Genomic DNA, 24944 nt, shown 5'->3' with positions numbered 1-24944 from the left:
GTAGTATGGTCTCCAGTAACAGTACTATTTCACACTGAGACTCAGAGAACAGAATAACTTGCCCAAATTCATATACCTGTAATTAATAAAGTTGGGCTCTTAACCCAGGCCATGTGACCCAAAGCCCAGACACTTCTCATGGTGCCACGCTGCCTCCCCAAGGCTTCCTAATGCCAGCCAGCCCACTCCTGGTTCCTAACCCCCAATAAGCAGACAACTCATAGAATTTACATTTCTTTTTACTCTAGAATTACATTCCTTTTACTCTAGAATTTACTCCAGAAGAATTACATCTTCTTTTTACTCTAAAAAGAGTTGACAATAATAATCTGCACACTGCAGAAAGTGATATGGGTTTCAATCTCCCCACCCCTCCAAGCATTGCCCAGCATTTCCTCAGGCACCACCCTTTACACTTCCCTTAAAATCATAGATGAAAATCCTTGAGAAGGCGGAGGAGGCCTCCAGATAAAAGGATTCCCAATCCCTGACCCTTCGGAGGTCAAGGCATTGAGGAAATAAATTAGGGGGAGAGAAGGCCCCTATGCGGCCTTGCCCAGTTCTGTCTCGCAGACCCAGTGGTAGGCTCTCTGGCAGACTTCATCATTCCAGCGACCATCCTCAGTGAAGTGGGCACAGTCCTCGCCTCCTCCCAGCCCGTGCCCATGCCAGTCGTCAGGCTGCTGTGGTTTCCAGTTCCTGCAGACATGACTCAGCTGTGGCCCCCGAAGGAGGGACGTTTAGCCAAGTCCCCAGGAGGCCCCTCCCACGTGAGGCCACAGGCTGCGAAGGCAGCGGGCCGGGCAGAGGGAGCCGAGCTTCCGGAGGACACACACTCACTTGAAGCCTGTCTCGTAGTCTGTCCCATCCACCCATTTCCACGGCCCATTTTGGTCTGAGAGGCCCATCCAGGTGTTCACACGGCCTATGTGATGCTGGACAAATTTCTGGGGGAGAGGAGGGTGGTGACCGCCTCTCCCTTAGACCAGCCAGCCTCCCACTCGAGCCCTCTGGGGCCTCACCTGTTCGTCCCCGGAGGTGACCACCACCAGGTGGGCGTTCTCCAGCTGGCAGTACCTCTCAGCCTCGGGCCAGGGCTTCTCAGAGCGAGAGAACCAGTAGCAGCTGCCCTCATGCTCCACCCAGTTAACTGGGCAGCAGGTCCTTTCGGAGCCTGAGGGGACAGAGGGAGGGTGAACTGGCTGAGGCCCTACCTGAGGGGATGTGGGAAGGAAAGCGGGGACAGGCACCCCCACCTCCTCACCATTGCCCTGGAGGACGGCCATCTGACAGCTCAGGCTGCGCAGGTCAGACACAAACTGCTTCACGTGCAGGAGCATGCTGGAGTGATCTGAGAGACAGAAGACAGAGGGAGTGGGGATTATGGGCGTGGACGCAGGGAAATGAGGCCAGTGTGAACAGTGGCTGGAGGAGTCTGTCATCTTTGCCCTGGGACCCAAAGACTAATCACAGATTCCCCTTCCACAAGACGCCTTAGTTTGACCTGAAAGACCCCCTATGCCCTCCATGCGCACACACGCATGCGCACACATGTACACGCACACTCCCTCTCTGACCTTCACTCAGGTCCTGCTGCTGTTTCTCCAGCTGGGACTCCAGCAACTTCATCTTTCTTCCAACACTGCCTCCTGGGGAGAGACTTGCTCAGTGTCCTGACTCTTCACCATCCCACAGCTCCCCAGTCCCAGCCAAGCCCCCCTCACCCTGGGTGCTCAGGGCCTTGACGTCAGCCTCAGTGCTCACTGTAAAGTTGCTGAATGTCTCTCTCAGGGCCCGCAGCTCCTTCTGCAGCTGGGCGTCTGGGCAGGGGAGGGTGTGGACAGGACAAACTGAAGGAGTTGTGTCCGCCACCACTGCACCCCTCATTCCCCTCACCACTGTCCCACATCAGTGCTCCCCACCCCACCCCATATTGCCTCCATCCCTGCCCACCCCTGGGGCACCCACTTTGGGATCCGATCACACAAACAACCACCAGCAACAGGAGGCTGAGGCCCAGGGACAGCAGGAGGAGGCGGGGTCCTGAGCAGAGACGCTGCAAGAGGGGCTGGGGAGGAGGTGGCCCTGCAAGAGGAGAGGGTGTCAGGAGCTCAGGGACAGAGAGAGAGAGGGGAGCTTGGAGCAGCTCCAGGGTCCAGGAGGGGAGCATGCTAAGGCTCCTCCAATAGACTGGGAGGAATCATACCGATTAAGAAATCTGGGCAGAAGGCCTGCCTATGGCTCACTCGGGAGAGTGCGGTGCTGATAACACTAAGGCCATGGGTTCGGATCCCATATAGGGATGGCCAGTTCGCTCACTTGGGAGAGCGTGGTGCTGACACCAGCAAGTCAAGGGTTAAGATCCCCTTACCGGTCATCTTTTTAATAAAAGAAAAAAGGAAAAGAAATCTGGGCAGTAGGCGACCCTGCGGGGGCCAGAGGCAACCTGAAGTGGGGAAGGGAAGAGAGCTCAGGAGGGGGCAAAGTTTGGCCTGCCCTGAGCCCGCCCAAGCCCTGAGTCTTTGCTGACACCTAGTGGCAAGACTGCATCACTGCAGCCGATAAACCTCATCGATTCCTGAGGGTCTGAGCCGCGGCTGACGGAGTGGCCCGCGGTCTGGGGAGCTGCTGCTCCACCCTGAAGGTGAGAAGAGGAGTTTTCTTTCTCTCTCCATGCATCCCACCCGTCTTTAGCTGCGTGCAGGGGGAGAAGACGGAGTAGCCAGACTTCAGACCCCCTCATGTCGCTCCCACCCAAGGAAAAGAGAACACTCTAGCCCTGTCCCCTGGGTGCGGCCCCTTCCCCGTCAAAGGGCACTGCCCAACCCAAGAACTTCCTCCTTGCTCAGCCTAAACAACACTCCCTGCTCAGAGGATAAAGAAGTGGTTTGAAGGGGGCTTGTTTTTGATGCTGAAGGGCCCCATCCTCCCTCTGATCAGAGACCCCCTGGCCTCCCTCACAAACATCCTCAGCCTCTTCAAGAAGTCACACACACACACACACACACACACATGCAGGCGCACACACGCACACACTCGCACACGCACACACACACACACACACACTCACACACGCACACGCACACACAAGAGCACGTGCAGCCAGAGCTCCCCGGGTACTGGAAGAGGAAAGGAAGAGGGGACCTAATATCTTCATAAGAAACAGATAATAAGCTCATCTCTTCGGCTTCTAGTTGTTTCCATACCCTTGTCCACCCCCGGGGTCAGGAGGCACCTGTCACCAAGAAAGGGACCCACCCCCACACCCTGCACCTCCTCTAAGAGAGGCGACTCAGACACTATTCTTTGTGCAAGTGGGACAGACCCAGAGGTAGAGCCAGGGGTGGTGGGAAAAAGCTGGAGCTGAGGCTGGGGGTGGGGGCGGTGACAGCCACCAAATGCTCACCTTTCAGATCTGGGGGAAAGGCATCCCTCACCTGTCCTGAGCTGATGATGGTCGTTCTCCTCATTGTCCATATGCTGAAGGTCTCGATACTCCTTTGTCATGATAGAGCTGGTGGTGGACCTGGGACTGAGTCAAGGCTGAGGTTAGGGCTGAAGTCGGGGCTGAACGGAGCTGGAGCTGGAGTGTGGAGTCTGAACCCCTTCTAAGTCTGCTTCGTGGCTCCATGGAGACCTTTCTTCTTTCCACTATCCCCTCCCAAGCTGATATCCAAAATCTATCCTCTGACATTTTTCTACCCAGCCTCCACACCCCCACACACACACCGGGTCCCCTCCCCAACTGTCCCCCTCAGCCAGTCCACCTGCCTTTCTTCCCGTTTTACTTGCTGAAGGTTTCGAGATCTGACTCCCAGGTCCCTCAATGCTGTGCAGATCCCAGGCTTAGGAGGGAGGGCTGAAGCCTGGAGAATTGGGATGGGTGACAGTCCTGGATGATGGGAGAGGTAGGGGCAGGGTCCATACGAGGACCCTGAGCCCAATTCGTCTGTGTGTCTGCGTATCCGAACCTGGCATCTCCAGTGCCCAGGACTTTGAACAGTAAACAGAGGTGGAAATAGATTTGGAACATGGGGGGTGTGTGGGGGTGGGAATGGGGGATGGGTTGCATCTCTTCTCATCCCCAGTAAGGAAAAGTCTCCTGGTCTGTCTCCCCCATCCCCACATGCCGGTCACCTCACTCCTCACACACCATTTGGTGGGGGGAGCCAGGCCAGGACAGGCTGGGGAGCAGCCTGCTGTTTCCACTCTGTCCCTCCCCCTTTCACTTCCAGCTTCGGAATTTTCCAGAATAATTGCTGTCCCCAAATATCCCTGACCAGGATCAGAGGGACAGGTTCTCTGCTCTTGCCCAATCTGGCATCTGAGCTGCAGGTCCCAGCTTTCTGTGGGCTCCGCCAAGAGACTGCCCAGCTCACCTCACCCTCCTGGGGAGTAAAGTCCTCACACGCTGCATGTGGGGACAGGCAGGGGGTCGGTGTGGGGACAGGCAAGAGAGCCTCAGCTGGGACTGCTGACAACAAACCTCCACAGACCCCTGCTGTGCTGTGTGCTCCCCACCACCCCCGCTCAAAACTTTTCATTCACTAACTTCTCTCCTAATCCCCAGAGGACACCCCAGAGCACATCCTCAGCTGAGAAAGTTGAGGCCCTGGAAGGTAAGAACTTGTCCAGGATCACTGCAAGGAAGCTGCAGGGTAGGACTGGAGCTTGGGCAGCCTGACTCCAGGTCCACGTGCCACCCCCAGAACCACCCTCAGACATCCTGTAGACAGGGCTGGGCCCCAGGGTCCCAGAGATGCCAAGACATGGTCCCTCAGGGCCTCACAGGGGCTTCAGAGAGAGAGTTGTGTGAATTCAAATTATGCTAACTTGGAAACTGGGCAATTCTAAAGATGCTAGAAGTCTTGCCTTAGATCCCAAATGTGAAGTCATACAAATCCTACTTCACAGTTATTTCAATGAGAAAACTAGGCTTGAGTTATGGGAGCTTTAGATTCTAGGAGATGTTCAGGAACACATCCCCTGAATAACATTGACAGTTCTGTGTGTGCCCTCATTTGTCTGTGTCCTGAAATCCCACGTTGTTTACAGGCACTGGGACTGTAGCCAGTGATTTTGGTGACTATCAGCTGTTAATTTAGCATTCTCTGATACTATTGCATACAGTCTGCTTTATTCAGGCTAACGAACCTACGCCGTTTTGGTCAGAATAGTAGCTACCCTCACAGAAGTAGTGATTGGAAGGGAGGACTGGGTGGCCGAGGGGAGATGGAAATGTTTAGCTTCCTGGTCTGGATGCTGGTCACATGGTGGTGTTCAGTTTGTTAAACTGCAGAAAGCTGTAGGTTTATGGTCTGTGCATTCTTCTGTTTGTATGTTGTACTGGAATACAATGTTTTGAAATCTGGTGTCTACCCTACAACCTCCTTCCCCAGACTCAGTGACTAGAGAGCAGTGCTTGGACCAGTGCTAAAAAACACCCTCCAAAGCCAATAACTTTAGAGTGGAAGTCAGAAATGATAAGACACAGACAGACAAACACCATGATGTGCCAGGCCACTCATTTACAAGCAAGCCCTCTGCAAAATACCAGAGATAATCCATACTGAAAAACCAAAAAGTAGCTGAAAAGCAAAACTATGCCACAATGGTGATAGATTTATGCACTCTGAGAACTCATCCACCCCTTACATTTATTCCTTTAAGAATATGTATCTTGGGCCAGCCCATGGCTCACTTGGGAGAATGTGGTGCTGATAACACCAACGCCAAGGGTTCAGATCTCTACATAGGGATGGCCATTTGGGTCACTTGGGAGAATGTGGGGCTGATAACACCAAGTCAAGGGTTAAGATACCCTTACCTGTCATCTTAATAAAAAATAAAATAAAAATAAAGAATATATATCTTAGGGCTGGACAGTTAGCTCAGTTGGTTAGAGCTCAGTATTATAACACCAAGGTCAAGGGTTCAGATCTACATACTGGCACCCACCAAAAAAAAAAAAAAATTATACCTTGAGTTGTGCAAGATCTTCAGGGAAAAGCCTCATGTATTAACTTTGTACTGCTGAGTAACAAAATACCACAAATGTAGTGGCTTAAGACAGTACCCATTTATTAGCTCACAGACTGTAGGGCAGAAGTCCAACTGGGTTCTGTGCTCAGGCTCACTGAGTCAAGATCAAGGTGCTGGCAGGACTGTATTCCTTTCGGGAGGCTAAGGAGAAGAATCCACTTCCAGGTTCACTCAGGCTGCTGACATAATCCAGTTCCTGCAGCTGTAGGTCTGAGGTCCCCATTTCCTTGCTGGATGTCAGCCAGAGGCCGCTCTCTGTTTCTAGAGGCCACCCACATTCCTTGTCACATGGCCCCTCCATCCTCAAAGTCATCAACAGTGCATGGAATCTTTCTCATGCTTCACATCTCTCTGACTTCCTCTGTGCTTTTAAAGAGGCCGTGTGATTAGATTAGGCCCACCTGGATAATCTTCCCATCATAAGGTCAATTTTGTATATAACATATATACATATATGAGATATATGTGGTTTCATCTATATATAAGGTCAACTATAAATAAGCATGAGAATGACAGCCCATCATAGTCATGGGTTCCAGGGATTCGGTGTGGAAGCTTGGGGGGCTGCTTTTAGAACTCTGCCTACCACACTTCACACAAACAACCACCCTGTCCCTCTCTCAGCATGATTCCTTCTGGAATGCACACATGTCCAAGAGCAATTCAAACATGGCAAGCTAGGCTTAGAACCTGGGAATCCCACCTCCAGGGCAATCAAGAAAGGCTCCCTAAAGGAGGTCTATAATGTGGGCCTAGAACAACAGGCAGGATTTTATCAGTGGTAATAAGCAGGTGACCCTGGGTAGAGGGAATAGAAGCAGAAGAGAAATGAGAAAGTCAGAAACTGAGCCCAGAGAGGTAGCTTGGGCCACCCTGAGGAGGGCCTTGAATCCCAGGGAGAGGCATTTGGAATGTCATTCAGAAGCATAGAGGTCTTCAAAGTAGGGGACATGCCCCCTAAGGGGTCACAAGATCATCCATTACGAATAGGGGAAGAAAATATTAAGACATAGACATATATATTTTTTAATCCCTTTTCTCTAGGTTTCTATTTGGGATATGTTTTATAATGTATGTAATAGATTTGTACAGCTATATGTGTGTATTATTTATCTATTGCTGCAAAATAGTTACTCCAGAACTTAGCAACTTAAAGCAATGGATATTGACCACCTCACTCAGTTTCCGAGGGTCAGGAATCTGGGTGCAGCTTAGCCAATTGCTTCTGGTTCAGGGCTTCTCACAAGGATGCAGTCCAGATTTCAGCCAGTGCCATGTTCTTTCAAAGACCTGACCAAGGCTGGAAGATCAACTGCCAAGGTGACCCTCTCATATGGCGAACAAGCTGGTGCTGGTTGTTGACAAGGGGCCTCAGTTCTTCACATGGCCTCTCCACAGGGCTGCTTGGGTGTCCTCACAACATGGCAGCTGGCTCCCAACCCCTGCCCCCAGCAAATGATCCAAGAGCACAACTTCTTTTATGGCCCAGCACAGAAGTAACAGTCCATCATTTCCACACTCTCCTATTGTTCACACTGGTCAGCCCTGCTCAGCGTGGGAGAGCTACACAGGGGTGTGAACACCAGGAGGTGAGAACCACTGGGGCCATCTTGAAGGCTGGCTACCACAACACGTATAGAATAGATGAGTATACATTGGGGAGACACATGCTCAAAAACATTTTACTGGCAGGGGCACATGATCAACAAACTTAAAATTGTGACTATAGACTATGGGGTCCCATGAAGATTGCAGGCAGGGCAGTGGTGAGGTCAGATCTGTAAGTTGCATAATGGTCTGGCCTTGGTGTGGGTGCTGGGTCAGAGGTGGGAGGCCCAGAGGCAGGAAGATCGGTCAGGAGGCTGCTGTGTTGGTCCCAGTGAGAAACTGTGAGGCTCGAGGCCAAAGAGAGAGGGCCACAGGGGCAGAACTTTAGCAGAGGAATGAGTGGACCTGGTGCCTGCTGAATGTGCAGGGAGGGAAGGAGCTGGGGAGAGGGGGATGGGCAGCAGCACACCTGGCCAGGGTCCAGAAAGCTGCTAGAGATGGGTCTGGAGTCTGCAGAAAGACCTGAGGGCAGAGTCCTGGGGGTGGCCCAGGTGTGGCAAAGAGCCCTGTGATGCGTCCACTCTGTGAGAGGCCTTAGTGGAGAAAAAGCAGCCCAGAACAGAGTCCCTACCAGTGGGTGAAGAGAAGACAGAGCCCCAGGACTGCCAGCCATATAAGCTGAGAAGTGCCGGTGACCTTCAGGCCAGCTCTGGGGACCCCAGGTGCCAGGTTAAAGACTGCAGGTTAGTTCAGTTGGTTAGAGTGCAGCCTTGCAACACAGGGATCAAGGATTTGGATCCCCATACCAGCCAGCCGCCAAAAAAAAAAAGACTGCCAGGGAGAGAAAGTGGGTTTAATGCCCACTCAGAGAGTTATTGTCAAGGTTAAATGAGATAATGAGTGAAAAGCATTTAGCTCAGTGCCAGCACATGCTAGCTATTGTCATTTTTATTACTCTCACTAGCAGCACAGCCAAGCATTGAGTTAGACCTTGGGGACCTCTTTGAGTGTGTGTGAAAGTGGGATCAGGACAGCAGAGGATGTCTCCCCCCACACCCCAGAGGATGGTTAGCAACTTCGCTGGGACAGCTGGGGCCCCAGGAGGTATTTGACTTAGGGCAGCCCCTCCCCTTCTACGGAGAAGGGGACCTGGGCTCTGAGCTCCCTCAGCCCTTGCCCACCCCTCTCAGAGCACTTCCAACCTCATGTTTGGGATGGGCCTACCTTGCTCTTGCCCCAGACCCAGAAGGTTGGGCTACATCTCGTGCTTCTCGGCACCCCAGGCCTGCAGAGAGTCTGGCACAGCAGATCTCGAGAAGAGATGACTGAATGAGTGGGCAGGAGGGTAAAGCGAAGGGTCAGTGCTGACCTTAAAAAGAGGGTGGCCAAAGGTTCCCCACATCTAGGAGAGGCTGAGCAGGGCTTGGGTTGAGATGAAGCAGGAGAGGCTAAGGGACCACATTCAGGCTGGAGGACCCAGCACTAGGGGTAGAGGCAAGGGAAGAGAAGGATGGCTGAGGCTGGAAGGAGGAAATGGCTCTCTGCACATGAGTTCAAAATCTGAACTGACACAACCCACCCCAAGGGCTTCAGCTCCCCATCTCTGTGGGGACAGGGGTCTTTCTCTCTGTCCTGGCTCTCTCCTCCCCGACTCCACTCTCTCCACCCCAGGCACACCCCAACTTTTCTGCCTAGAAAAGCCAGGGCTCGGGCCGGCCCGGTGGCGCACTGGAGAGTGTGCTGCTTGGGAGCGTGGCGGCACTCCCGCCAAGGGTTCGGATCCCATGTGGAGACCGGTTCCCGCTCACTGGCTGAGCGCGGTGCGGGCGCAACACCGAGGGTTATGATCCCGTTGCCGGTCAGTAAAAAAGACAAAAAAGGAAAAAAAAAAGAAAAGAAAAGCCAGGGCTCTGTGACCAGGATCTCCTCTGTGCCTCCTTCCTACTTTTGGAGGGTGAAAGTTTTAGAAAATTCTAAAATTCTAAATGTTTCCAGGTTTTATTTAACTTTCAGCTTTACACAGTGACTGAAAATAGACCAAGAGGCCAATAGCAATAATGTTTTCTTTTGGCAGCTGGCTGGTACAGGGACCAAACCCCGGACCATGGTGTTGCCAGCACCCTGCTCTAACCACCCGAGCTAACCGGCCAGCCCTGCCCGTTACCATTTTCTACCGTGTGCCAGGCACTGTGCTAAGGACTTTACATGTATTATCTTTATTCCTTTATTCCTCACAAGAACAGTGAGGTAGGTAGTTATTACTTCCATTTTACAGCAAGTAAAACTGAGGCTCAGAGAGGTTAAGCTCTTTGCCCAAAGTGCAGGGACGCCACCATCTCTCACCTCAGCCGCAGCCACAGCCACCCGGCTCTCTATCGCCCTCTACTGTGCGTTCTTCAGCACATGCAGCCGCCCTGCTGAAACAGAAACCCTGTGGCTCCCGCCTTACAGCCCTCCAAAGCTTTTTGAAGGCACTTTGAGTAAAATCCTCCTAAAGTCCTACATGTCAGGCCTCGCTTACTTCTCCCACCCATCTCCCACCCGCCACCTTGCTCCATCTCAGTGACCTCCTGTCACCCAACCTTTCAGACATTCCTGCCCTGCTACTCCTCCACTTGGCAAACTCACCTCAATCCCAGTCTTTGTAATCATTCAGCCTCCACCCAAACGCTGCTCCAAGAAGCTTCCCTCACCATCCTGTCTCAACTAGCAAGGACACGTGCTCACCAGTCACTATTTGTTTAACGGCATATACCATTAAACAATATTTGTCAGATAGTGATACATTCACTAAATAATATTTGTCAAATAATGATACATTCATTATTTAATATTTAAATAATGATACATTCATTAAATAATATTTGTCAGGTAATGATACATTTGGAGATAGTTTATTACCTCCTGTCTGTCATCCCCACTGGATGGACCCAAAGTTCCCTGAAGACAAGGACATTGCCATCCCAGCATTTAGAACACTGCCTGACACCAAGGAAGATCCAAATAAGTATTTGCTGAAAGAATTAAAGAGCGTTTGGGAAAGAGGGACCAGGATTTGAACCCAAGTCTGTTTGGAAGCCCCGTGCTCTTGTCCACTAAAGTACACTGACTTCTTAAGCGGTCAGGAAAGAGTTCTCTGCAGACTTGGAAGAATACATCCTAAACTGCAACCAAGCTTATGAGTATATGGAATGAAACAGGGAAGGAACTTTTTTTTAACCATATATATTTCTATATTTACTTAAATTTCTGTCAGGTGCATGTATTACTTTTATAACTTAGAAAATAATGCATGCAGAATTAAGTGATTCTACCCCTTCCAGGTAAACTATCCTTAACTCCTTAGATCCAAACGTGTTACAGGCACACACCTTCCTCAGCTCCCAGATTCCTCCCTTCAGCCCATGGTACAGAACAGCACAGCTTCAACCCACCTGCTCCTTTGCAGAACCAAGCTAGAAGGATTATTTGAAAAATGTCCTCTGGGGGGCCGGCCCGTGGCTCACTCGGGAGAGTGCGGTGCTGATAACACCAAGGCCACGGGTTCGGATCCTATATAGGGATGGCCAGTTCGCTTACGTGGGAGAGCGTGGTGCTGACAACACCAAGTCAAGGGTTAAGATCCCCTTACCGGTCATCTTTAAAAAAAAAAGAAAAGAAAAAAAAAGAAAAATGTCCTCTGGGCCGAGCCCGTGGCGCACTCGGGAGAGTGGGGTGCTGGGAGCGCAGCAGCGCTCCCGCCGTGGGTTTGGATCCTATATAGGGATGACTGGCTGAGCGCGGTGCAGCCGGTCTCAAAAAGGACCAAAAAAAAAGAAAAATGTCCTCTGAAGCAGTACGTCTCCGCCCAGCAAGACATCAGAATCGCCCGGGCAGTTTCCTGAAATGCAGACCCCTGGATCCTACTCTCAGGATTGAGTAGGTTAGATTCTGCTGGACAGGGTGCTGCACTGAAAATTCTGCAGGGCAACACATGGAGGTGACCACCAGTTCTAGTGACACCCCATCAGTAATGTCTGCCTTTATCCTTGGATCAGGTTAGGCTGGGGAGCCACGCCCTCCCCAGAATCACTGCCCCTGGGTCAGTCTTTTGCATCCACCTCTCAACTAGGGGTGGCTACAAAAACTGCCCTCTTGCACTGCTCAGGATTTAACCACCACCGCTTTAGGCTCTCTACCTCAGTCTTCCCCTCTGGGGCCCCTGAAAAGCAGAGGAAGGAGGTGACTTCACAGCTGGTGTCAGCAATGGCTTACCTACACCACAGCTCAGGCAGGAGCTTGTCAAGCAGGTGAACAGAGGCCAAAGGAAGGTTGAGTATCACTATTTCATAAAGCAGCATCTTGGACATTTCAGTCAGAACTTAGGAGCAGGAAAATCTGACTCCCTAAAAGAACTAAAATTCTTTCTCCTTTATGACTAGGTAATGGACCATTTTCCTTTTGCTCTGGCCACCAGGAAACTTGGAGATCACATTTACCCTCATTGCTAGTGTTATCTGTTTCTCCTATTTTATCCTGGGTTATCAATGTTCTATTTTCCTACCCTCATTATTTGCAAAGCTGCTTCAAATCTTTCCTGTAGAGATGGGGCATAAAGAAAGCCAATGAAAAATATTCGCATAGCATTTCTTATCAGCAAACCTCTGTAAAGATCATCTCCAGAGCCCAGCTCCATCCACAACTCCACAAACACAAATGAAGAAAGTTTCCTCAATATGTCCCTCTAGGGACTATTGTGCTGCCCAACAGGACTGAGACAGCCCAGGGGAGTGCTCAGGGCTGGACTGAGTTTGCAGGGTCCCATGCAAGTCAGGCCTCCCCTTTCTGGGTCTATATCATTCCAATTTTAGTACATGTGCTGCCGAAGCGAGCACATCTGGGTCTGTCAATGACTTTGGACAGAGCTCCAGCCTTTCCAGGCCCATTCTTCACCAATTCTGCTTCCTTGATTTGGCCTCTCTATTCTCTCTGGATTGGGGTGAGGAAGGATCTGACTTTGCCAGACCCATTCATCCCTATGCCCCCAACCTGTCTCCCTCCACACCTGGGTCCCAAATAACCAGGCCACACACCGAGTTTCAAGTATCTGTCTCTTCCTTTCACTCTCTCAAAAGAAAAAATAAATAAATAAATTGCAGAAGGCGGCAGCATTTCCAGTCTTCCCCTGGCTCCCAGACACCCCGACCCCTGCCCCCCCCCTCCCACATTCCCCACTCCCTAGACCCATCCCTCCCCTTTCCCCAAAAAAAAATATCCCAGGAAAAAAAAAAAGCCACAGTTAAACCTTCCACTCATGCAAACCAGCAAAGAAAAAAGGTGGGGGGCATGTGGAAGGCAGGGGGCCCACAGTGGAGTCCCCCTACGTATCCCCCCAAAAACCACCTTTGAGAAAGAAAAAAATCGAAAAAATAAATGAGAAATCAAGGGACATGGGGAGTCATGATGGTGGCAGGAGTGACCCCAGCCCCTGCCTCAGGAGAGAGCAGAGGCCTGTGGCCCTGCATCCCTGCAGCGGGTGCTCCTTGAGGGGGGCCCTGACTTCTGGAATGTGTGTGGGAAAAGATGGGAGAGGGCGGGTGGCCCCCGGTAGGTCAGTGTGCGTTGGGGGCGGGCAGGGGTAGGGGTCCTAAGGAGCAAGGCTCAGAACCAGGAGCCCAGCTCCCCCCCAGACTCCAGGTTCCTGGGGTTCAGAAGCCCAGGTCTGGGGTGCAGGGATACATGCAGAGGAGCGTCCCCCCTCCAATGGGCTGGATCTGGTTAGAAAGGAAATAAATAAGAAGGACTAGGAGGGAGGCCAGGGGGTGCAAAGGGCTTGGGCAATTCAGTCCAGACCAAGGGCCCGGGTGATGGAGGCAGGGCGAGTCCAGGCCAAGCCAGGGCAGGAATCAGAGTCTCTCTCGGGCTGGGACCCAGATGTAGGGGCCTGAGAGGTCCTCGATGACACGCTTCACCTTGTGGTAGATCTCCTCAAAGCTGTCGCCCTCCACGATGGCTGGGAGTGGGGTGGAGCAGGGAGTGAGGCCAAGGGCCTGGTCGAGAGGGTGGCACCAGCACAGAGGAAGTGGTACCTTTTCTAATTCTCCAAGCCATGGGCCATGGGGCTGCACCACCCCCAGGGGACACCTCTTTCTAAGCTATCCATGAAGTAGGGGCAGCTCTTTGGAATCCAGGCTAAGGTTCCCTATGTGCTGGCGACAGCCTTGCTGCAGCCTCACCTGAGAAGCACTCTGTGAACTCCTGCTCCAGCTTGGTGGCTCTGTCGAAGGCTTTGCGGGCTTGCTCCTCTGTGATCCGCTTGTTAATCTCTCTGTGAAAAGGGAGAGAGATGTCTGCGTGGGCCCCACCTTGCCTTTTACCTCCTCCATCCACGGATGTTGAGTTGCAACTGGTATTTTCTTATTTGGAGCACGTAGCAAAAAAATATAAGTCCCAGTATCCTCTGGGGCCACAGATGAGCGCCCCACCCCCACCCCACGACCCACCCCAGCCAGATGTGACTACTCCAGGGCCCTCTCCAGAGCTTCACTCTTCCAGCCTTCAGCCCCACAGAAGGGATTCAGACTCTAACTCCCAACAGCCCCTGAGGCCCTGGCTTGCCCCAGCTGTCAGGTACCCCAGGGGCTGCTGGGAGTTGTAGTCCTGCCTAGCCCAAGGCAGGCGAGGAGGGGGAAGGCCTGGGACTCCCTGCATCCTCTGGGTTCCAGCTCTCCGTGCAGATCCCCCTCAAGGGCTGTCCAGGGTTCTGAGGGGAGAGTTCAACGCAGAGGCCTCGTGAGGCCCAGGGCCACAGGTGGGGGGGAGGGGAGGCCCCGGGGACCATACTCACAGCACATTCTCCAGGGAGCGGGGGCGGATGAAGATGGCGATAGGGTGCAAGTGGGCCGCCTGCAGCCGCCGCACGGCATTGGCCGAGACATCGAGGATGCAGTGCTTCCCCTGGGGGCAGGCAGGGTGGGCGGAGGGGGACCAGCAAGTGACGGAAAAGGACAGACGGGGTGCCAGAATGGGACAAAGGATATGGAAAGGTGGGGAACCGGAGGTTGGCCAAAGGGCAAGTGACATGGATGTCAAAAGACACATGGGCAGAGAGAGTCAGGGCGGGAAGGGAGTATGGGCAGAGTGAAAGACAGAGAGAAAAAGGAAAGGGGAAGACGGAAGGCAGGGAAGCAGCCAAGCACGGGAGGGGAGGGAGGGAGGGACAGAAGGGAGGAGAAGCAGGCAGGGAGGGGGCCCAAAAGATGGCAGCAGAGCAGGGACAAGAGGGGCAGCAGTGAGAGGGGTGGGGTATGGAAGGCAGAAACGGGACAGGTTAGGAGCAAAAGCAAAGGGAAAGGAGAAAGGAAGTAGGATAGAGGGAGGAGGGTGGGGAGGACGGACAGAGGACAGACAGATGGAAGGAACAAGGGGAGACAGATGGGAGGGAGGGGAGGCAGATGGAGAAAGGAGCCGTGGAGGGCAGGCGGGTGGGGAGCAGCAGGGACAGGGAGTTAGCAGAACGTTTGGAGAGGGGGTGGGGACCCCAGGAAAAGGTGAGGGACAGGGGAATCAGGGACAAGGGAGGGGCCAAGTTGGGGGAGGCCAAGCCACCAAAGACAAGGCCATGGGAAAAGAGAAGAAATGGGGCAAGGAGGAGAGCAGGGGAGGAGAAAAAGGGGACAGATGACGGTGGGGAGTTTGGGGTCAGGAAGTAAGGGAGGCGGGGAACAGGGCACAAGAGAGCAGGCAGTCAGACAGGGTGGCCCAAGAGGAGAAGGAGGTGGAGCAGCGGAGTGGAGACCCAGCAGGGAAAGAGACAGAGAGAAGAGAGTTAGAGAGAGCTGGAGGGAGGCAGTGGGGTGGGGAGGGCAGAAGGAAGAGGACAGGGTCCGCGGGCTCCTACCTGCTCCGCCACCTCTCGCACGGACTGGACGCTGGTCCCATAGAGGTGGCTGTTGTACTGGCCGGCCTCGATGAACTTGTGCGCCTGAATGTCCTTCTCCATTTTCTCCCGAGACGACACAAAGTGGTAATCCCGGCCATCTATCTCATACTCCCGCTTGGGCCGTGTTGTATCTGCCAGGAAGTCACCCCACCCCCACAAAGATCTAACCACCATCCCTCTAGCTAAAGACCTCCCTACATCAATGAAACCCCCATAGTGCTCAGCTGGTCCTTTGGTGGAAGGGGGTTGCTGGGGACACCAAGACTGAGGAAGGACAGAACCACCTCTCCCAGCACCCTCTGGGGCCTCTGAGTCTCTGGCCTGGGGGACGTGAGGGTGGCTGAGCAGCACCCCTTCTCTGAGGAACCCTGCCCACAGGTGGCACTGCATTTGGTCCCCAGCCCTGGGGCTTCTGGACCCTTCCCCATGCTACCCCAATCCCCACTTCCATCCCTACCCCCACCTCCACCTCCACCCGAGGCCCCAGCACTCACGGGGAACACAGGATCCAAACTTGTCCGGGAACTCGGAGAGAAGATCGTCATTGGCGCGGTCCTTGGTGGGCCCAAGGATGATGATGGGGCGAGCATAGTGCACTGTGAGGAGAGAGAGCAGCTTAGGCGGCGAACAGAGCAGGGAAGCAGGAGGGGCTGGGCCAAGGCAGGGCTAGGGCTCACCTTCCATCTGCGTCACTGTCTCATAGCTCAGCACCGAATCTTCTCGACCTGGTGGGAGGTAGGGTGTCTGCAAAGGGCTCTGAGACAGGGGACCCAGAGCTCCTGCCTTGTCTTCCTAAGGATGTGAAGAGCAGCTCAGCACTCCTCTCACCCCAAGTCTTCCCACACTGACCCTACCTACCCTGTGATCCAGAGCTGGAGCCCCAATCCTAGGAGGAAAAAGCAGGCCACACGGTTGGTTACTTGTTCAGTTCTGTGAGTCCCTGACTCTCCACCCATGCTCACCTCTCCTCCACCTACCTTGGCCTTTAACCTTGACCACTCCCGTCGCTCAACCCTGTGGAATATATGGAGTGGTGAGGGTAGGGAAATGCCCAGTGAGGGGCCCTATGGTCCAGCTGGACCAGCTGATAACCCCATCCCCAGCTGCCCGTGGGCCCTGTGCTTTTCAGTGAGGAGTTGCCTGTCCCAAAGGCTCATGAGACCCATGGTCCCCAGGAGGGCCCAGCAGACAGACCCCAGAGAGATCAGAGGGCAGACCCATCCTCTACTGGCTGCCCACCCTGGAGGACTTTGGGAACTTCAGAGCCTGGGTAGGAAGGCCATGTCCCAGGAGACTCACCGCCGTTTACTGGGGATGAAGCCAATGTCATCAGTCTCACTGTCAGAGTGGACCCGCCGCGCCTGCCACCACTCCTCATCACTAGCATCGATTACATGCAGAACGTCTCCAAAGCGGAAGCTCAGGGCCTGACTCAGGAAGCCGCAGTCCTTGGTCTTGTCATAATCAAACAGGGCCCTGGAGGGCAAGTGGCTATTGGTCAGAGCCTGGCTGAGGACTCCAGGAAGGAGGCCCCAGCCACCCTGAGACCCAGCAGAGGTGCTGGACAAGGGGTCTGCAGCAAAGTGTAGGCTGCTGATGGCACTCCCAAGGGGGCTGAGGACTCTGAGGAACCCAAGAACTGTGTGGGGACCAAAAACTTCACTGAAACTCGTAATCACCACAACTATTCCCCATGATTCAGTCCATGCTGTGTGCAAGTTCCAGAGGGAGAGCTAGAACTCCACCCTCTCAAGAAAGCAGTTTGCAATATCTGTGCATGTCACAAAGTCACATGGGTAACCCAGAATCTGCTCAAATTCATAAGAAAAAAAAGGCCCATCATTTGCAAATTTTGGTTACTCTTATCAGTATCAAATTCCTATTAATAAGTCACAACCCCTGAGTTCAGGACAAAAGAAGAAACAACCGCTCTCTCTGATGAAAGCAAAGAGGCAGAGTAAAGCAATGGACTGGAAAGAAGAGAAGAGACCCCACAATCACTTGATGTCATCTGGGCTTCAGAACTGAATGACCTTGGGAACCAACTGGACCCCAGCAGGGAGGACAGGGCCAAGCGCAGACTCAGGTTTGAGCCAGGTATCTGGGTGGATGGTGGTGGATTCAGCATGAGAGAAAACCCTGATTCGGCAAAACAGCGAATCCAAGTGCACAGGAGAAAGACAATGAGCTCCGTTTGGAACACACTGAGTGTGAGATGCCTGTGGGACATCCCAGTGGACACAGCCAGAAAGCAGATGGCCAGAATTACAGGCCTGGACCTCTGGGAAGAAGTCAGGTTACCAGGGCTGCCAGTGCAGAGACACCTGCAGAGTGGAGCAGCAGAAGGGGCCTTGCGAGTAGACAGGATTAGAGAGGAAGAAGAGAAGAGGGTGTGGCAGAAACCTGAGCCACAGTGTCTGCACTGGGGCAGGGTGGGAAAGAGGAAGCCATGGGAAGAGGAGCCCCAGGAAAGGAGCAAAATGCCACCAAAGAGACAGTAGACAGGCTATCCTAGAGGCCCCCTGCTAAGCCAGGCATTAACCTTTTAGGTGCCAAATTATGAGGCAGTCTGGAAGTCCTTGGGGAAGTGCTGGGGTAACCAGGGGCTAGAAGGCAATTGGGATATTTGGGGCAGAGACTGTTTTCCAACAGACATGGAGTATTCACAAATGTTAACCTGTGTAGCAAGCCCATGAACACCAGCTGGGTGCCAGGCCTAGGTGGGGGAGCTGGAGCCAGGCAGGGTTTAGGGAAGAGGTGGATGAGGACAGAGGCCAAGCAGAGAACAAAGAACTCGCAGGGGCCTGAGGAGCCCAGCTGGGAAGCCGCTGACCTGATGTAGAAACCCCTTTTGGGATTGCTCCTCAGGGAGGCTGTCCCTGAGCCCAGGCTGCTGTTCATGAGCTGTTCCCGAAGGTCGTGGATCTTGGCCTCAAATCGGCTGTACTCTGAGAAAGAACAAGAAGGTTCCTGAGCTCCAGCCCCATCCTACTGCCACCCCCTCCACCCCCGCCAAAGACATCAGCTGAGGAGGCAGAGTTCTGGTGACCATCTCAGTGCACAGACAGGAAGCTTCAGGCCTGGTACCTTCTGGTTTATACTGAGCGATGATCGTGACTGTCTGACCCGCATTCTTCAGGGCAATGGCAGCCTGCTCATGGCTGGCATTGCGGAGGTCAACACCATTGACCTAGAGACAGGAGGAAAGGCTGAGTCACTGCAGACAGGGAGGCAGCACTTCTTGGGTCCAGGTGGAACAGGGAGTAGTCCAGCATGAGGACCAGGCTTCAGCCCACCCAAGCCCCCCAAGAGCTCTGGGCTCTGCCCTGAGGGGTGGGGCTACGAAAGCAGGGGCAAGCCTTCCCTCACCGACAGGATCTGGTCCCCCTTCCGCAGCTCCCCACTGAGGTCTGCAGGGCCCCCGGCCAGGATAAAGGAGATGAAGATGCCTTCACCGTCCTCGCCACCCACGATGTTGAAGCCCAGGCCTGTGGAGCCCCGGTGGATCACAATTCGCCTCGGTTCTCGGGGAATGTCTTCCTCCCCCAGTAGGTCCTTGGCCACTGGGGAGTAACGCCGCGGAGAAGTGGGGGTCATGGCTGTGGGGTAGTCGGTGCCCAGGTAGCTGCTGTGACTGATCTCGTTGTCCAGATGCTGGGAATAAGCTGAGGGAAGACATGGCAGGAGGATGAGATGAAAACACGAGGAGGGAAACAGCACCCACCACCCCACCTTCTCCCTAGGGAACCAGGAGAGCCAGACACAGGTGAAAGGGAAGTTATTCTGCCAGAGATACTAGGGTTAGCGGGAAAGTGGACATCAGATCACAGTGACATCAGGGGTCAGGAATATATGGGTGACATCAGAAGCTGGTTCTCCTAGGGGACAAAGATTTGAAGGTTATGTGTCCTCAGCGTGCCAGGGATGGTGAAATAAAAGAACATTAACACCATGCTTTTTGGATTTTCTTTTGGTTGCTGTGTCTCTCAAATCTCTTAATCCAGAAAATTCTTTGCCACCCCCACCCCCCTTTTTTTTTTCCTTCTTCTCTTGGCCACTCACTTGTTGAAAAACCTAGGTCATTGTCTGAAGGAATTCCACACATTCTATGAGGGAAATTCTAACAGGCAAAGAAAGGATTGCTTCCATTCCCATGGTGCTGTTTAACCTGTGCCTCTACCCTTGGATCTCATGTGAACTGGTAGTTCGTTCGAGAGGCTCGGTCAGATTCAAGATCAATTTTTGAGGAAGTACACTTCAGAGGTTGTGCTGTGTACTTCCTACTGCATCACCACAGGATACGGCAACACCTGGTTGTCTTTCTTCTAGGTAAGATCAATCTGTAAGTTCAGGTGTTATCAGCCTGGTCCATCCATTATAAAGTGTCTCGTCAGCCTTTCACCTAAGTTTTAGCTGCCATCGATGATTGCTGCCCAGTTCTAATACCTATCAGGGACTGGGGAGCATTTATTAGTGGCAATTCTTTTATCAAGAACTGTCCTATGTCAACCTTTTGGTTACTCTGAAGTGCAGTTTGTGCAGGAAAGGGAGAATAAATGCTTGACTCTCTCCCTTTAATGATCAGTTTTCAGAATGAATGAGATCCCTAGCATCCTCCAAAAGTACCCAATTATTTTTAAGTATTATTATGACCTCATGGATTTTAATATATTTAATGAGTTTTGACTGAATGGCCAGTAGGAACTCCATCAATTTGGCACCTGTGTCTTTGAAATGACCCTAGCAGTCTTGGATACCTTCTTTGCTTTCTAGTATGAAATATGTTACAAGCTCACCTTGAACATTTCTTGCCCAAAGGACTAGCCGGTTAGCTCAGTTGGTTAGAGCACTGCCTTGAAATACCTAGGTCAAGGGTTCAGATCCCTGCACTGGCCAGCCACCAAAAAAAAAACAAAAATTTCTTGCCCAAAATTTGGTATTGGCCCTTTTTCCAAGGAGCCCAGGTTCCTTTTGGTTGGCTATAATACTTCAAAATAGGGCCATGTTACTTTAATATGGTTTTACAGTGTGACTTCATGTTTGATAGGGGCAGTCACACCTCAGTATTCCTTTCCAAAAATGTCTCAGCTATTCTCCCACACATATTTTTCCAGTAGAACTTTAGAATCAACCTGCTAACTTCCCAGGGGGAAAAAACATTAAAATTCTGATTAGGATTGCATAAAATGTATAGATTAATTTGGAGAGGGTTGAGATCTTCAGCATATTAAGATTTTCCATCCAGGGCCGGCCCGGTGGCGCACTGCTACAGTGCGCCGCTTGGGAGCGCGGTGGCGCTCCTGCCGAGGGTTCGGATCCCACATACGGACCGGTTCCCGCTCACTGGCTGAGCAAGGTGCGTGCGCAACACCGAGGGTTGCGATCCCGTTGCCAGTCCCGGTCCGGTACGGGCGCGACACTGAGGGTTGCGATCCGTTGCCAGACACGAAAAAAGAGAAAAAAAAAAAAAAAAAAAAGATTTTCCATCCAGAAACATGGTGTGAGACTTCATTCTTTCCAGTCTTGTTTTATGTCCTTCCATAAAGTTTCATCATTTTCTTCATATAGATCTGATATTTCTTGTCAAGCTTATATTTCAGAAAATTCTGTAGAATTTTTTTTCTATAGAAAAAGGGATCTTGTCACCCACTACATCTTCTCATCAATGAGAAGTTACTAATTCTTGTTATTTATCTTACATATGGCCACGTACATTATTTTGGTTTTTGGCAGCTGATCTGTATGAGGACCCGAACCCTTGACCTTGGTGTTATAGCACCACACTCTAACCAACTGAAGGCCACATTTTTAACCTCCCATATTATTTCTAAGTATTCCCATTAATTCACTTAGATTTTAAGCTAGATGGACAATAGTATAATTTACAAATAAGAATAATTTTGTTTCTCCCTTTCCAAATGTAACATCTGCTTATTCGTTGTCTTGCTACACTGTCTGAAATCTCAACCAGATTGAACTGAGTGATTCTCAACCAGGGGAAGTTTGCTGCGGCAATTTTGTCATAACATTTTTGTTTTGGGGGCAGGAGTACAATTGTCATCTAATAGAAAGAGGCCAGGGATGCTGTTAAATATTCTACAATGCAAAGGACAACCCCCCACAACAAAGCGTTATCAAGTCCAAAAATGTCTATGGCACCAACATTGAGAAACTCTGCTGTAAAGCAACGAACAGTAATAGCAATAAGAGGCATCCTTGACTAGCTCCTAAATGAGTGGACACGCTGCTAAGATTTTATCATTATGAAACGTTTGTTGTTGGTTTCTGATAACTACTCTTCATCATGTTAAGAAAAATTCCCCTGTTCCTTGTTTATTACAAATTTTCATCTGAAAATAGATGTTGAATTTCATTAAATGCCTTTCCCATACCTATTTGAGATGATCTTATAGTTTTTCTCCCTTAATTTAATATAATGAGCCATATTAAGAGATTTCCTAATATTGATTTCCTAATATTGAACTACCTTTAGTTTTCTTAAAAAAAAATGCTTTTTCTTTTGGGGGTGGTGGCTGACGGACACAGGGATCCAAACTCTTGACCTTGGTGTCATAACACCACTGTGACAATGTTATTCTCTTAATAGGCTGCTGTGTTGGGTTTGCTACTGTGTTATTATTAACTTCTGCTCTATTCAGAAGCAAAATTGGTCTATACTTTCATATTTCTGTGTTAACTTTGTGACCATTTGAATTGCATGTTTTTTGTTTTTTGTTTTTGTCCTTTTTGAGACTGGCCGCACCACGCTCAGCCAGTGAGCGCACCGGTCATCCCTTTTTTGTTTTTTGTTTTTGTCCTTTTTGAGACTGGCCGCACCACGCTCAGCCAGTGAGCGCACCGGTCATCCCTTTTTTGTTTTTTGTTTTTGTCCTTTTTGAGACTGGCCGCACCACGCTCAGCCAGTGAGCGCACCGGTCATCCCTATATAGGATCCGAACCCACGGCGGGAGCGCTACTGCACCCCCAGCGCCGCACCCTCCCGAGTGCGCCACGGGCTCGGCCCTTTGTGACCATTTGAACTGGCCTTATAAAATGAAATGTAAAACCTTTTATCTTTTCCTATACTCTCAAAGAGCATAAGAATTATCTGTTCCTTGAAGATTTCATAAAATTATCCATAAAACCAACTAACTGGGCCTTGTGCCTTCCAGGGGAGAGACTGTTGACAATCTTTTCTAGTTCTTCTACAGTGACTGATTTTCATCTCTTCTCCAACCCCAGCAGGTACCAGAGGTTGTGGCTATTTCATGGGGACTATCTGAAGAGGAACTGCCAAGGGGGAGGTCATGGACTGCAGGTCATGGGGGTAACTGGGATGGGTCACGGGGAGCTTTGGGGTTTGTAGGGCTCTCACAGGTTGTGATGTCTGGGGGAGCATAGCTGTCACTCAGGTAGGCATTGCTGGGCTTGGCCACCTTTAGGTAGACAACGTCATACGTGTTCTTCAGGGCTGCCACGGCATCCTCATGCATGACATCCTCTAGCCCCACACTGTTGACCTGGGGTCAAGGGAAGCAAAACTCAGACACAGGCAGAAATGGTCCCAAGGCAGACGCACTGGGGTGAAGTGATAAGGAACCACCTGGGCCTTCCCAGGGCCAGTAGGTAAGACCCAGGTCTGGTCTAGAAAAAGTGATGGGGGTCCTTACCGCCAAAATCTTGTCTCCAATCTGCAACCTCCCATCCTTGTGGGCAGCACCCCCTTCAATGATCTTTGTTACATAGATGCTATTATCGCCTGGGATGTGCTGGTTTCCCACGCCCCCTGCGATGCTGAAGCCAAGACCTGGGTGGAGGGGAGGGCAGAGGTGGATGTCCAGGTGCCTCGGAAGCAGGCCTTGGGGCACAGGACAATTGGGACAGGAACAGGGACAAGACAGGTTACTACCTTTAGGCCCCTTGATGAGCTTGATCTCCATGATCTTCTCAGCTGGGGGCTTCCGGCGCATGACATAGAGACGGACGATGGAGCCTGCCTCTTTGAGGGCCTCCACCGCCGCTGAGTGGGTCACCTCCCGCACGTCCACTTCATTTACAAACAGGATGCTGTCGTTGACCCTGGGAGCAGCAAGGTGGGCCTGAGCCAGGAGCTTCCTGCTTCCCTGGCCCTCCCTTTCAAGGGAGCCAGCATCCTAAACCCTGTCTCCTCTCCGCACCTGAGGCGGCCATCCTGGGCAGCAGCCCCGCCAGGAATGATCTTGGTGATGAAAATGGATGGGTCATCCCCGATGTGTGGGTTGTCAGTGCCACCTGCGATGCTGAAGCCCAGACCTGAGTTACCCTGGGCAGGAGAGGAAGAGGGTCAGCTCCCCTCAATGCCCAATTTTGGCAAGGTGAGTGGGGAAGGGGTTAGAGAGGTACAGCCAGAGCAGGAAGGAACAGGTGAGAGGTTGGGCACCTAGAAAAGATGGGCACAGGGCCATCCCATGGCTCACTTGGGAGAGTGCGGTGCTGATAACACCAAGGCCACAGGTTCGAGTCCCTATGTAGGGATGACCGGTTTGCTCACTTAGAGAGCATGGTGCTAACAACACCAAGTCAAGGGTTAAGATCCCCTTACCGGTCATCTTTTAAAATAAAAAAGAAAAGAAAAGATGGGCACAGGGCCATCCCATGGCTCACTTGGGAGAGCGCGGTGCTGATAACACCAAGGCCACAGGTTCGAGTCCCTATGTAGGGATGACCGGTTTGCTCACTTAGAGAGCATGGTGCTAACAACACCAAGTCAAGGGTTAAGATCCCCTTACCGGTCATCTTTTAAAATAAAAAAGAAAAGAAAAGAAAAGATGGGCACAGAGTAAAGCATGGACAGGGAACCAAGGGGACCTCAGATGGAGGAGCCTGCTCACCCTTTCCAATGTGATCTCCTCGTATTCCATCTCCCCCTCGGTCCCGTTCACCTGCAACTCCAGCATGGGACAGAAACACAAAAACAGTGAAACAGACATTCCTGCCTGAGAACCTGCCCCTCCCCTTCTGCTGTGGCCCAGCTCCCCTCCCCTTCCTTCTGCAATGGCCCCAGCCCCAAAATCTAAACAACTCACATATCCTGGGGCTTCTAGGGTGTCTGTGTTGACAATCACAGGGGGAGAATTGGCCTGTGAGGGGAAACAGAAGATGAAAAGCTGCCTGAGCCTTGGCTCAAGAGGGAATCCATAACCGAGAGTCCCGCCAGCCTGGCTACCCTTTCGGCCTCTTAGCCAAGCCCACTCTGCCATCCTTAGAGCTCCTCAAGGGCCCAGCCTCGATCCGCATTACACACACATACATACATACAGATGCACACGTGCATGGGTCTAACTCTGCCCAGCCTAGGCCCCCTGCATGTGGAAGGAGGTATATGAGAAACAGGAAGGGAGAGACAGCCAGACGGAGAGGGGAGCAGCAGATGGTAAAGAGTGGGGAGCGGGGG

General features: G+C 51.9%; 2 protein-coding genes across 7 annotated transcripts in view; both read right to left on the bottom strand.

Annotated features, from left to right (window-relative positions):
- Positions 1–223: 223 nt before the first annotated feature.
- Positions 224–3526, bottom strand: ASGR1 (asialoglycoprotein receptor 1). Of its 2 annotated transcripts, XM_008573900.1 has the most exons (8): positions 3438–3526; positions 1969–2085; positions 1725–1820; positions 1578–1649; positions 1265–1351; positions 1023–1174; positions 841–947; positions 224–699 (listed from the first exon to the last, which is right to left on the bottom strand). In XM_008573900.1, the coding sequence occupies exons 1-8, from the start codon at positions 3505–3507 to the stop codon at positions 543–545; spliced, it is 858 nt and encodes a 285-aa protein (XP_008572122.1). In that variant the 5' UTR covers positions 3508–3526; the 3' UTR covers positions 224–542. The 2 variants fall into 2 exon arrangements, with proteins under 2 accessions (XP_008572122.1, XP_008572124.1); XM_008573902.1 differs by lacking the exon at positions 1969–2085.
- Positions 3527–12666: 9140 nt separating this feature from the next.
- The window catches only part of DLG4 (discs, large homolog 4 (Drosophila)), a 27241-nt gene continuing 14963 nt past the window's right edge, over positions 12667–24944 (bottom strand). For 3 of the 5 annotated variants that reach the window (XM_008573895.1, XM_008573898.1, XM_008573896.1), the window contains 18 exons: positions 24577–24630; positions 24382–24432; positions 23689–23813; positions 23421–23590; positions 23182–23318; positions 22887–23031; positions 18881–19176; positions 18599–18701; positions 18345–18459; positions 16811–16987; positions 16489–16525; positions 16370–16397; positions 16189–16236; positions 16006–16107; positions 15470–15642; positions 14417–14526; positions 13806–13897; positions 12667–13582 (listed from right to left, as the gene is read on the bottom strand). In XM_008573895.1, coding sequence (XP_008572117.1) covers positions 13476–13582; positions 13806–13897; positions 14417–14526; positions 15470–15642; positions 16006–16107; positions 16189–16236; positions 16370–16397; positions 16489–16525; positions 16811–16987; positions 18345–18459; positions 18599–18701; positions 18881–19176; positions 22887–23031; positions 23182–23318; positions 23421–23590; positions 23689–23813; positions 24382–24432; positions 24577–24630 — 2070 coding nt within the window. In that variant the 3' untranslated portion in view covers positions 12667–13475. Of the gene's footprint in view, positions 13583–13805; positions 13898–14416; positions 14527–15469; positions 15643–16005; positions 16108–16188; positions 16237–16369; positions 16398–16488; positions 16526–16810; positions 16988–18344; positions 18460–18598; positions 18702–18880; positions 19177–22886; positions 23032–23181; positions 23319–23420; positions 23591–23688; positions 23814–24381; positions 24442–24576; positions 24631–24944 lie in introns of all 5 variants that reach the window. The other 2 variants (XM_008573897.1, XM_008573899.1) reach the window with 1 other exon arrangement.

This window comes from Galeopterus variegatus, unplaced genomic scaffold (assembly GCF_000696425.1).
Source record: "Galeopterus variegatus unplaced genomic scaffold, G_variegatus-3.0.2 Scaffold970, whole genome shotgun sequence".
Classification (NCBI taxonomy): Eukaryota; Metazoa; Chordata; class Mammalia; order Dermoptera; family Cynocephalidae; genus Galeopterus; species Galeopterus variegatus.
The sequence above is the reverse complement of the archived record's forward strand: the minus strand, read 5'-3'. Positions and strand labels throughout refer to the sequence as shown.